This window comes from Hordeum vulgare, chromosome 1H (genome assembly GCF_904849725.1).
Source record: "Hordeum vulgare subsp. vulgare chromosome 1H, MorexV3_pseudomolecules_assembly, whole genome shotgun sequence".
Classification (NCBI taxonomy): domain Eukaryota; kingdom Viridiplantae; phylum Streptophyta; class Magnoliopsida; order Poales; family Poaceae; genus Hordeum; species Hordeum vulgare.
In genome coordinates this window covers 142,388,289-142,401,602 of record NC_058518.1, presented here as the reverse complement: position 1 = coordinate 142,401,602, position 13,314 = coordinate 142,388,289, and the positions used below count along the sequence as shown (strand labels likewise).

The 13,314-nt window shown below is 43.1% G+C and overlaps 1 protein-coding gene across 1 annotated transcript; it reads left to right on the top strand.

Annotated features, from left to right (window-relative positions):
- Positions 1-3,244: 3,244 nt before the first annotated feature.
- On the top strand, positions 3,245-7,174 carry LOC123427312 (hexokinase-7). Its single transcript, XM_045111321.1, has 8 exons — positions 3,245-3,906; positions 4,915-5,065; positions 5,174-5,353; positions 5,501-5,575; positions 5,688-5,843; positions 5,951-6,049; positions 6,130-6,260; positions 6,504-7,174. Exons 1-8 carry the CDS (start codon positions 3,719-3,721, stop codon positions 6,913-6,915), a joined length of 1,392 nt encoding a protein of 463 aa, XP_044967256.1. The 5' UTR covers positions 3,245-3,718; the 3' UTR covers positions 6,916-7,174.
- Positions 7,175-13,314: the final 6,140 nt, after the last annotated feature.

Sequence of the window (13,314 nt, the reverse complement as noted above, 5' to 3'; positions counted from 1 at the left end):
GCACAACTCAGGACCCCCTACCCCAAGGTATACCGGTTTTCACATCGACACAACTCATCTCAAACCCTAGTTCATCTCTTGTATTCAATTTTTTTCTCAAAACCTCACACTGGTACTTGTGGGTTGCTAGTAGTGTTGATTTCATCTCATGGTTGATGATAGTTGGTTTACTTGGTGGAAGATTATATGCTCAAATACTTCAACATATTCAATACCCCTCTAATCTTGAACATGAATATGATTTGTGAGTAGTAACCTTTGTTCTTGAAGACATATGAGAAGTCCTGTTATAAGTAAGCATGTGAAGTTGGTATTCGTTCATTAATTTGATGATATGTATGTTGCTCTTACTTTAGTGGTGTGATGTGAACCTCTACATGACACTTCACCATACTTGGGCCTAAGAGAAAGCATTGGGGAGTAATAAGTAGAGTATGGGTTGTGAGAGTGACAGAAGCTTAAACCCTAGTTTATGCATTATTCCATAAGGGGCTGATTTGGACCCATATGTTTGATGCTATGGTTAGACTTATCTTAATTCTTCTTTCATAGTTGAGGATGCTTGCGAGAGGGGTAATCATAAGAGGGTTGCCTGTTGAGGTAAGAACAACACCCTAGCACGAGTCCACCCACATACCAAATGATGAAAGTAACGAATGTGAATCAACTAAACATGATGAATGTGACTAGACGACAATTGACATGTGCCCTCGAAGAACGCTTGCTCACTATAAGAAGTACTTTCGGCTTGTCATTGAAACATACAAGGTCACTGGGCAACTCGGCCTCCTAGATGGTCAATCAGTTCTTCTCTTCGTTGGCCCTTCGATCTGGTCTCAATCTGGTCAACTCTCTCTTTTGGCCGTCTGATCTTCACCTCGAGTAATTTTGGTTTTCACCCGATGATTATTTTTCTTGGACAATGACGAGTGGGGTCGTCTCTTGCGGGTATTGTCTGGGTAGGCATCGGGAACGTGCGAGAAGGATTCTCCAATGTGCGCCTCATTTGCTATAAAAAGGATTGGGTCACCTTGCTGCCCCTTTGTCACTATTGTCACTTGTTACTTGTTATGAATTAACTTGCTATAAAACTATCTGTTACCTCTACTGTCAGTACTTGCACAGAATACCTTGTTGAAAACTACTTTTCATTTCCTTCTGCTCCTCGTTGGGTTCGACACTCTAACTTATCACAAGGATTACGATTGATCCCTCTATACTTGTGGGTCATCAGGAAACACTTAGGTGCTAAGGCAACAGCGCAGGGAAAACATCTCTCGTCTGAGTGTGACATGAAAACAACAAATGCATCTGCAAAGGGCATAAAAAATTTGAAGGGGCTCCTCACATGCACGAGGAGGAAACACTTCAGCTGGACTCAGCGAATTCAAAAGGAGCAACAAGACTGACCACCGAAGATAAAGAACATCTCAGAAGTATCGAGGAACGTCCTCGACTTGAATACCAGTTCAAGGGCTACTGATGTTGTCCTGGAGTAGGGGTGCTTGCCAAGTCATCTCTCGGTCAGGAGGGGCGGGTCGAGGACACCCATGGTAATGTACTAGTGGGCCACGTTCGTCGGGTCGAGAAGCACTAAGATGGAAATTTTTGAAGACTTGGCACCTACTCCAAGGCTTAAAGGTGGTCTACACCACGATTACCCTAGACGTAACCGACATATGTGTAAACCCTAGCCATCACAGTACCTATATAAACCGAGGAGTCGGGGCTCATAGACGACGCACTGATACACACAAGGTTCTCGCGATAGATTAACATGTAATATATACTCCCTCGAAATCAATACAATCAAAGCAGCACGTGGGGTTTTATCTCTTTAAAAGAGCCCGAACATGGGAAAGATCATGTGTCTTTGTTACCATCGCACCAAGGCTATTTGTTTGACACCCCCTACCCGGGATCTATTGGATGTGACTCCATGAGATGCATCATATCTTTGACACGAAACCTCATTGTCACCACTCTTGATCCTCATTATCCGCGTACAGGATCGATGCTCCATGGCCAGGAGCGAGATGGTAGGCGGCCATCTCCAGCCACAGTTTGGTGTATGTGTTGCTACAATGTCTGCCACTAGTCTAGGGTGCTTCTTGATCGGGTGGCTACTCCTTTACTTATATTTTTTATCTTCTGATTTGATCTGTCATGTACTCCCTTAGATCCTAAATATAAGTATTTCTAGAGATTTCACTAGGGGACTACATACAAAACAAAATGAGTGAATCTATATTCTCAAATTTGCCTATATACATTCGTATGTAATCCCCTAGTGAAACCTCTAAAACGACTTATATTTTGGAACGAAGAAAGTATATCTCAGTGCTTTGTATGGTTCATCTGTATTGTTTTATATATAAAGCAAGATGAATTTCCTCTTTTTTGAGAAATTTGAGATAATAAATTTTAACAAGAATAATAACAATTGTATTTTGCCATTTCCCTTTTTCGAGAAAAATATAAGCAATTTGTACTACTCTTTTTCGAGAAATTTAAGATAATAAATTTTGGCAAGAATAATAACAACTTTATTTCGCCATTGCCCCTTTTTTAGGAAATCGTTTAAAATAAACCGGCTGATTTTTCCTCTACGTAAGCCGCCTTGGTTGATCGACATGTGTTCTGTTGGACCGACGCACCGCTCGTTCCGCACCTTATCTTCTCTATGAACGCCTCATCTCCTTTCTCTCCCATCGCCCCCTCTCTGCAAGTTCGCCTCCTTACTTGACCTCTCCATCCCGATTTTGGGGGAGCTGCTGCTGCTAATGAAGAGCCGCCTGCGCTGCAGCTGTCGACTGTCGTAGGCGGCTGCGGCCCGGTCGTCGACGACTCGTTCCAGCGTCACCCGCGTTGCAATCAAGCTTCACTCGCACTGCAATGGAGCTTCGTCGACGGCTCGTTGCAGCGTCACCGAAGATACAGTGGCATCGCTGATCCGTAGCAGCGGTCATCGATGGCTCATTACAGCATCACCGGAGCTGCAGTGGCACCCGCTAATCCGTAGCAGCAATCGCCGACGGCTCGTTGCAGCGTCACCGGCTGCCGGCTGCAGGAATCAACGCATGATGCGTTGTCCGGATCCAACGGGTGGCGATCGCTGAATCCGATGGCCAGGGACCGGCAGCTGATCCGTAGGAGCGGCTTTTTTTTTTAACACCCATTGCCCTTTTCTCGACGAGTCCTCTATAGTGAAAAACCAAGCGAGTCAAAGTCATACGCTCCTCGTGAAGGTTCAAAGCAGCAGCACTCTTTGCGACGGCCTCTGTGAGTTGGTCGTGATCGTCCGCAGCCTCCTCGAATCGAAGCAAAACAACAAGATAAGCACGAGCTTTCCGAAGCCGACGCAGCCTCCAATCTACCCCGTCAATATCCATCCGACCCGTCCTCGTAATCCAGCCTTTCCTCGGTCGCTTTCTCCACCGGGGATCCGTCGGTATTATAAATTCAGCGCCGAGCGCCTCCTCCTGCTCCTCCCAGTTTTTCACGAACTACAACCCAAACCCAAGAAAGAAAAGAAGACCACCATTATATACGGCTCACGGGACAACGCCCCCGAAGAAGTTTATCAGCGACCTTCTTTTCCTGCCCCTCGCTTGCTGTCGATCGCCGTTCCTGTGTGGACGTTCCTGTGTGGAGTCCTGATAGCGGAACCTCGCATTTACGATTCTCTTGGTTGAGGTTCTCGGACCCCGGTTGGATCATGGTGGCGGCGGTCGACGAGGCGGCGGAGAAGGTGGTAGCGCAGCTCCGGGAGGAGTGCGCGACCCCGGCGACGCGGCTGGATGGCGTGGCGACGGCCATGGAGGAGGAGATGAGGGCTGGGCTGCACGAGGAGGGCAGCAGCAAGATCAAGATGATTATCTCCTACGTCGACAACCTCCCCAACGGGTAACTCACCTCACCTTCTCAATCCCAAATCTGCTTATGGTAATTGTATATCAAGAAAACAAAATTATGTTTTCCATGGCAAAATTCTTGGACGAACAGAACAGAAATATTTGCATATTAATTTCATCGATTTGCTTTCCAATGAGCATTAAGAGTAAGAATCAAACATATGAAAGCATAAGTTTGATATAAAATAATTATACGGTTTCGCTATACTGGAGAGTTTTGTTGTAGTAGTGCTACTAGTCCGTTTCCTGGAGGTGTTGTGCTCGTAGTTGGCTTCAGCTTGCTCGGTTGGTGGCGATTCGCGAAGCTGGATTCCTCGTGCTGACAGATGGTGGGGCCGCGGCCCGCGGGGGTGTCAGTGGCACCACCGCACCATGCCGCATGTTGACAGATTTTTCTTGAACAAGTGCGCATGTGACGGTAGTACGCGTCCTGTGTTTGTTTGCATCCCGCGTGCCCACTCGCACGCCGGCGTCCGTGCCGCTTGTGCGGTAGCACGTGTGTGCCCTGCTGCCTACCTGCGTGTCCGGACGTCAACCCGTGTAAAACGGCCCAGAATTCACCGGCGACCTTTCTCATCAGCGAGTTCCATTTGAATATTCATAAATTGATTTTAGAGCTTGAAGATATTTTTGGACTTGAATAATTCTAGTTCTAGATTTGTCACAAGTCAAACTTCATTACCTACTTTTAAGTTTGACCATGTTTATATAAAAATATATCAACGTCGACAACACCAAAACTTGCTTCATTAGATTCATTATTATGAGATAGATTTTTCTATTACTCGTATATGTATATTTGATATTTGTATAGATTTTAGCAGACTCTTCTATATATTTGGTCAAACTTACTTCAATTTGGAACCGAGGGAGTACTCGGTATTAGAACCATAATAACTTTCTTGTAAATGCTTCTTAATTAGTGACACTTTCAACTAAAAGATTGAAGTTTCACCTCATAGTATGCTTGCATAATTACCGTTGTTGCGACTGAATTTAGGAGTGAAGAAGGCTTGTTCTACGCACTGGACCTTGGAGGAACAAATTTCCGCGTGCTTCGTGTGCAGCTTGCTGGCAAGGACAAGCGCGTCGTCAAGCATGAATCCAGGGAGGTCTCTATTCCTCCTCATCTCATGTCAGGCAGTGCTGCGGTTAGTACACATGTTCTGCACTTTCCAAGTCTCATTACCCTGTATTGGTTGGTACCTGAATGTGATGGTCTCGTTGCCACATTTGACCTTGTGCTCACGCCTCTTCAGGAGTTGTTTGGCTTCATCGCGTCCGCGCTAGCCAAGTTTGTTGCGGACGAAGGACATAACAAAGTGTTGGACGGCAAGCAGAGGGAGCTGGGCTTCACCTTCTCTTTCCCTGTGAGGCAGTCGTCCATCGCGTCGGGCACTCTGATCAAGTGGACAAAGGCGTTTGCCGTCGATGACGCGGTAGGTATTCCATGCTTTGTGGGCATGCACATTCAAGAAAAGCAGCTTTTGCCCCGCAAAAAAAGAAGAAAAAGAAATCCAGCTTTTAATCAGAATTGTGCCATTTGCTTGACAGACATATCTGAAATTACCTTTGAAATTTTGCAGGTCGGTGAAGATGTAGTCGCGGAATTGCAGACTGCCATGGAGAAGCAAGGTGTCGACATGCGCGTGTCTGCGTTGGTAGGTTCTCTTCTCTTCTGAACCGACGTGATTAGCGTCTGCATATTTCTCAATCAAACAAACATGATCTTCTGTTGGGAGCATATTTTGACATTACTTGTTCATGGTTCAGATAAACGACACCGTAGGGACACTGGCTGCGGGCAGCTATAACGATGAAGATGTTGTCATCGGTGTGATATTAGGTACTGGCTCAAATGCCGCATATGTAGAAAAGGCAAATGCCATACCCAAGTTGGAAGGAGAGTTACCAAAATCAGGAAATATGGTAAGGTTTATAGATCTGTTCAATTCCAAATAATTAGTGTGCACTACACAAGATCACTTATCTAATTCATTCATGTCTTCTAATTGTACTGACTTGTGTTTCATCAGGTTATAAATACCGAATGGGGTAACTTCTCTTCTTCATGCCTTCCAATCACAGAATATGATCAAGCATTAGACAAGGAGAGCCTAAATCCTAGAGAGCAGGTAAGCTTGTAGGACTTGCACAATTGTCATTCATGTTAAACCTTAGTTTTGCAATGCCCTAACATTGATTTCCTTTCCAGATCTTTGAAAAGTTAATTTCTGGAATGTATCTTGGCGACATTGTGAGGCGAGTGCTTCTTAAAATCGCCTCACAGTCTTCGATTTTTGGTCCCATCAAGCACACCAGGCTCAAAACTCGCTTGATTCTGAGGTATATTTTCATTGCTAACTACCCTCCATTTGAAAATAGGTGGAGTGGTTTTAGTTCAAATTTGAACTAAAACCACGCCACCTATCTCCCGAACCGAGGGAGTATGTTAGACAGAGCGATCAGTAATGTTAGGAAACAGATAATCCATGGCATTATGTTTGTAGTTTATTGGTTTTATGTAACATACAACTCCGATGCGACACAGTTCTAACCGCATCTCCTCTTCTCATGTGTGACATTCAGGACTCCTGATATTTCCGCGATGCACCATGATGAAACCCCTGATCTGAGGATTGTAGCCGAAACACTGGCAGAAACCCTGAAGATCAAAGACACGTCCTTGGAGACTCGGAAGATGGTCGTTGAAATCTGCGACATTGTGACCAGTAGGTCTGCCCGGCTGGCTGCAGCTGGGATTGTGGGGATAATCAGGAAGATTGGTAGGGGCACACCAGGCGACAAAAGGAAGACAGTCATCGCCATCGACGGCGGGCTGTTTGAGCATTACGCCAAGTTCCGGCAGTGCCTGGAGAGCACGCTGGTGGAGCTGCTTGGCGAGGAGGCGTCGGAGTTTGTCGCGGTCAAGCTCACAAAGGATGGTTCGGGCCTCGGAGCTGCCCTGATTGCGGCTGCTCACTCTCAGTACCTCAACTGATCAAGTTCGAGGTTTTCTCAGACAGTGACTGTTGTTATTTGACTGTAATGTTCTACTGTTCTTTGTACATTTCAAAGAAGCTTGATGTGCCTCTGTCAAACTAATGTTCAATCAGAATGGGCCTGATATGTTTGCTGTTGCAAGCTGGAGTGTCTTCAGTTCGTAACTGAAGCACTGTGGTGTTGACTTTCCAGAAGTGGAAGACCTTGTGTAGCCGATTTTAAAATAGATGGGAAACGGTTTCATTGCCACCGGATAATATGACCTCGTCTTGTGTTATTTTCTTGTGAATAAATGGAAAATATTATCAAAGCTTGTATTTCTTCCATACACGCATACCTTATCCCGCCTCGTCCTCCTTCCACTAAAAGTGGCCCCTGGTGGGCTAGAGATACCACTATACCTTTAACCATTCAACCATAGATTGGTTTGTGTTTTTCTTTTTTCTTCTTTTCTGGTGTAAATGGTTTTTTGTGGTGTAAATGGTAGGATACATTTTAGACACAAACCAACATATATTTGTTGGAGTTGGTAGAATGATCTAGGGTAAGAAAACATTTATTTCTCAAATATTGCTTGAGTGTGCACTAAGGTCCTCGACTCTACAAAACCAGTAAAAGTACGCTCCTCGGACCATTGGAGAAGTGGTTTTGACTATATTTCAAAGTAGTCCAACTTAATGTGGTCACCATATTACCTGGAAGGCACATCATTACGGCACCTCCAACTTAAGAAACAGAGAGACAAATTACAAAATTTTGAAAAGCAGAGAGACAAAATTTAAAATTAAAGCTTCTCTGAAGTTTAAAAGAAACAACTTTCTCAAGATTTCAAAATTGATAGACAAACCCAACATCAGAAACCTAAGGAAATGATTCTTTTGAAATCTTGTTAATTTCAAAAAAAAAATCTCTTACTTCCTTTGTCCCAACATTTCTATAGTAAATAAACAAAATGCATTTCTAGCTTTTTGTGAATAAGAAAAATACAGGATTCAGATGTCATGAAATATTGTATTTACAAAAACAGGACCACATATGTTACAGAGAGAAGCCCCTTTTACGCCGGAAGAAGAAAATGCAGGAATGTTTGGCATTGGATGATATAATGTCCTACTTGATTTGATAGAGAGGCAAATGGATCTCCCACAAAAAAACAAAGAGATGGTACAAAAGAAGATGTATTGACACTTTCAAAGAAGTTATGCTACATCATATCCTTTGTTTGCTCCAAATATTTAATAAAACAATATCATGTGAAATTTATTTGGTCCAATCCTATAAAAGATATCATGTGAAATTTATTTGGTCCAATCCATTGTTTTCATAATGAAAACATGAAGTTCGTCAGAAAACATGGAAGACGGGAAAGAAGGGCAAGACGAGTTGGTACATATGCATTAATAGGAGACCCGCTAAGGAAGATAGGTTCTAGTGGCCAAAAACCTATTACCACTTTAATAACCGAGTTTAACAGGGGTAAGATAAATAAAATCATCCGTGATAAAGAGCGGGTCCATCCGATGATCTAAGGGTCCATTTGGTTTGCATGATCTTCAAATTAGTCTCATAGAAAAAGTTAATGTTTTTTTAAACGCGAAAAGTAAATGATTAGGGTGCCCTGGTCGCTCCAATACATAGAAATTTTTCATAAAGTCTCACCTAACTAAGAATCTTAAGGAATCCCCCCACACAAAAAAAATCTTAAGGAATCATATGAATATAGACACAATCCTAGGGAAGCTACTACTACTATTCCTGTGAAATTAATGTTTAAACATATGGGGGAAATGACATGATGAAAATCTCGTAGGAATCCTCCAAAAATTCTCCAAAGTAAATGGGCCCTAAGGGTAGAAATAAGATTTTACCTAGGATCCAAATCCTCTTCTTTTCCTCCAATTTTCCTTTGTTACAAGTGTTGAGAGTCACATTTCAACAAAAAAGTGTTGAGATGGGAAAAGTAAACGATTAGGGTGCCCAGCCCTCTCCAATCCATAGGGATTTTCCATAAGGTCCCACGCTCACCTTTTTTTGACAAAAATGCTAACAGCGCAACTTTTCATTGATCTGGCTTCTTGTACCACCCAAGTACATTCCTTTGTCACCTTTGTAATATATCCCATGTGTGAACCTTCAATGATTGTCATCATCTGTTTTGAGTAATAATATATTTGCTTCATATCATTTGGCATCATGGCATCATACAATCATTTCATAATTTGCATCATGCTTTGTTTGAAGTGATATGTTGTATGGTGTGATTGTGGTAAGTGTGTGTTGTGTGCTTGCAAAACCTCTGTGGGTTCTTTCTAAAACTATGGCTAAAAGAGTCCTTTAATTCCAATGCTAAGATATGTGGTGATTTCAATTGTCCTTTTCCTCTCAGAAAAATGTTGCGCTTCCACCAAATATTTTGTAGGTGTTTTTCAAATAATGGTGAAGTGTTATGTAGTCGACGTTCAGATAACACCACTAGAGGAAAAACAACATACAACACATCAAAATATCGAACGAATACCAAATTCACATGACTACTATTAGCATGACTTATCCCATGTCCTCAGGAGCAAAAGTAACTACTCACAAAGCAATATTCATGACCAGAGAGGTAATGAATATCATCAAAGATCTGAACATATAATCTTCCACCAAGTAGTCCAACTAGCATCAACTACAAAGAGTAATTAACACTACTAGCAACCTTACAAGTACCAATCGGAGTCGCGAGACGGAGATTGGTTACAAGAGATGAACTAGGGTTTGGAGATGAGATGGTGCTGATGAAGATGTTGATGGTGATGAGTCCCCTCTGATGAGAGGAGTGTTGGTGATGACGATGGCGACGATTTCCCCCTCTGGAGGGAAGTTTCCCCGGCAGGATCGTCCTGCCGGAGCTTTAGATTGGTTCTGCTCAAGTTCCGCCTCGTGGCGGCGGCGAATCCTCCGAAAAGCCTCCTTCTGGTTTTTTTCCAGATGAAACCCTTCTTGTAGCAAAAGGGGGGAGCAAGAGGGCCAGCTGGGTGCCCACAAGCCCCCTAGGCGTGGCCAGGGGGTGGTCGCGCCTAGCAAGCTTGTGGCCACCTGTTGGCGCCCCTCTGGCACTTCTTCGGCCCAGTATTTTTTATAAATCTCGAAAAAAATCATCATTGATTTTCACGGCGTTTGGAGTTGCGGAGAATAGGTATCTCAAACTTGCTCCTTTTTCAGACCAGAATTTCAGCTGTCGGCATTCTCCCTCTTCATGTAAACCTTGCAAAATACGAGAGAAAAGGCATAAGTATTGTACCGTGAAGTGAAATAACAGCCCAAAAAGCGATAAATAACAACATGAAAGCATGATGCAAAATGGACGTATCAACTCCCCCAAGCTTAGACCTCGCTTGTCCTCAAGGGAAAGCCTAGCTCAATAAATATGTCCACATGTTTAGGGAGAGAGGTGTCGATAAAACAAGATACGAACATGCAGGCATCATGATCATGATCAGAACAGCAATACCAACATATAATCTCTCATGCTAAAGTGATAATTCCTTCACAAGGTAAAGTATGGATCAAGAACCTTACCGAGAATTAACAACCGATAGCCTGTAGTCATTGAAGCAATTGCAATTTATCACAACATCAGAAAGAGTGAAATAAGAGATTGTAAAGCAAATCCACATACTGAATCATCCTTTCGTTCTCTACAATTGCTACAACTCACGTGGTACTTGATACGTCCCAAACGTATCTATAATTTTTGATGGTTTCATGCTGTTATCTTATCAACTTAGGATGTTTTATATACCTTTTATATCTTTTCTGGGACTAACTTATTAATTCAGTGCCAAGTGCGAGTTCCTGCTTTTTCTGTGTTTTGACTCTTTTCAGATCTGATTTTGGAACGGAGTCCAAACGGAATAAAATCCCCGAAATGAATTTTTCCAAAACAGAAGAAGATCGGGGGACTTGAGGGCCAAGGTAGGAGGCCCACAGGGAGCCCACAAGCCATGTGGCCGCGGCCAGGGGGGCCCGCGGCCACCAGGCTTGTGGCCTCCCTGGAGCTCCCCTGCCCTAGCTCTTTGGCCTATATATTCCCTAAAATCCAGCAAAAATCAGGGCGTCCACGAAACCACTTTTCCGCCACCGCAAGCTTCCGTTTCCACGAGACCTCATCTGGAGACCCTTCCCGGTGCCCTACCGGAGGGGACTTTGGAGCTGGAGGGCTTCTACATCAACATCATTGCCTCTCCAATGACTCGTGAGTAGTCTACTTCATACCTACGGGTCCGTAGTTAGTAGCTAGATGGCTTCTCCTCTCTCTTGGATCTTCAATACAAAGTTCTCCATGATCTTCATGGCGATCTATCCGATGTAATCCTCTTTGACGGTGTGTTTGTCGAGATCCGATGAATTGTGGAATTGTGATCAGATTATCTATGATTTATATTTGAGTCTTTGTTGATTTCTTATTTGCATGATTTGATATCCTTGTAAGTCTCTTCGAGTCTTGGGTTTTGTTTGGCCAACTAGATCTATGATTCTTGCAATGGGAGAAGTGCTTGGTTTTGGGTTCATACCATGCGGTGACCTTTCCCAGTGACAGAAGGGGAAGCAAGGAATGCATCGTGTTGTTGCCATCAAGGGTAACAAGATGGGCTTTCATCATAGATTTGAGATTGTCCATCTACATCATGTCATATTGCTTAAGGTGTTACTCTGTTCTTATGAACTCAATACACTAGATGCATGCTGCATAGCGGTCGACGTGTGGAGTAATAGTAGTAGATGTAGAAAGTATCGGTCTACTTGTTTTAGACGTGATGCCTATATGTATGATCACTGCATAGATAACGTCGTGACTCCGCGCGGTTCTATAAATTGCTCGATAGTAATTCGTTCACCCACCATCTACTTGCTTTCATGAGAGAAGCCACTAGTGAACACTACGGCCCCCGGGTCTACTCACAATTATCGTCTCCGCTTTTACTTTTACTTTGCTTTGTTTACTTTTTGCTTTCAGTTCTCACTTTGCAAACAATCTATAAGGGATTGACAACCCCTTCATAGCGTTGGGTGCAAGCTCTTTGTGTTTGTGCAGGTAATTGTGACTTGACGCGATCCTCCTACTGGATTGATACCTTGGTTCTCAAACTGAGGGAAATACTTACCGCCGCTGTGCTACATCACTATTTCCTCTTCAAGGGAACACCAACGCAAGGCTCCAAGGCCGCGGGGGAATCCTTTGCATATTTGCCAAGGAAATCCCTATAGGCGTAGCCATCAGTAGTACTCATGAGAACAAAGTTTCAACTGGACACAGAGAAAGATAGGGGCTTATAGTTTTGCCTCCCAACTGCTTACCTCAAGGGTAATGTCAACAACAATAATTCATGAATGCTTACCTCCAAGTTGACATATGAATATAGATCTTTCCCTAGCATATGACGTTAGCCAAGATAAAGGCGAAACAAGGAATTGGTGAAAATCACCATGACTCTTTCAAGGGCAAAAAGTAAAGGTACAAGATAGGCCCTTCGCAGAGGGAAGTAGAGGTTGTCATGCGCTTTTGAGGTTTGAATGCGTGTCCTCTTAGTGTGGAGGAACGTCACTTTATATTGGCTCCTGTGATAAAGAACTTTATTATGCAGCCTGTCGCTTTTATGTCTTCCTCATCAGAGGTTCGTACAAAGCTTATTTTCCACACACTAATAGATCATACATATTAGAGAGCAATTTTTATTGCTTGCACCGACAACAACTTACTTGAGGGATCTTATTCAATCCATAGGTAGGTATGGTGGACTCTCATGGCAAAACTGGGTTGAAGGTTTATGGATGCACAAGTAGTATCTCTACTTGGTGCGGGAGTTTTGGCTAATATGAGGTGGAAGCAATCGTCACATGCTAAGGGATCTCTAATCATATAACATTGTTCGAAACCAAGAAAACACAATTCATTAGGTTGTCTTCCTTGTCCAACATCTACTTCTAGGCATGTAATAGTTTAGTGAGTGTTCACAATCATAGATGGTGTCAAAGATGATATATTTATATGTGAACCTCTCCTTCTTTATCACTTCCTATTAATTGCAACAATGACCAAGGTCTACGTTTGTCTACCCTCAACAAGTTTCAATCAACATTCTTTTATATGTGAAGCCATCACTTCCCATAAGATCATTACATGATCTTTCATGCTTTTGTTCTTTTCTTAATCTTTTGATCATGGCATGAGGCAAAGCCCTTCAACTAAGACACTCTTTATTATATGGCTCACGAGCTCGAATACATCGGGGGTGACACAAAGCAAAACTCAAGGCTAAAACGCTAAGACCTTTAATCTACTAGAGAAAGAGAAAACTGAAAAGGAACAAACTAAAACAAAGGTAAAGGCAAAAGATGTGATGGTGATACG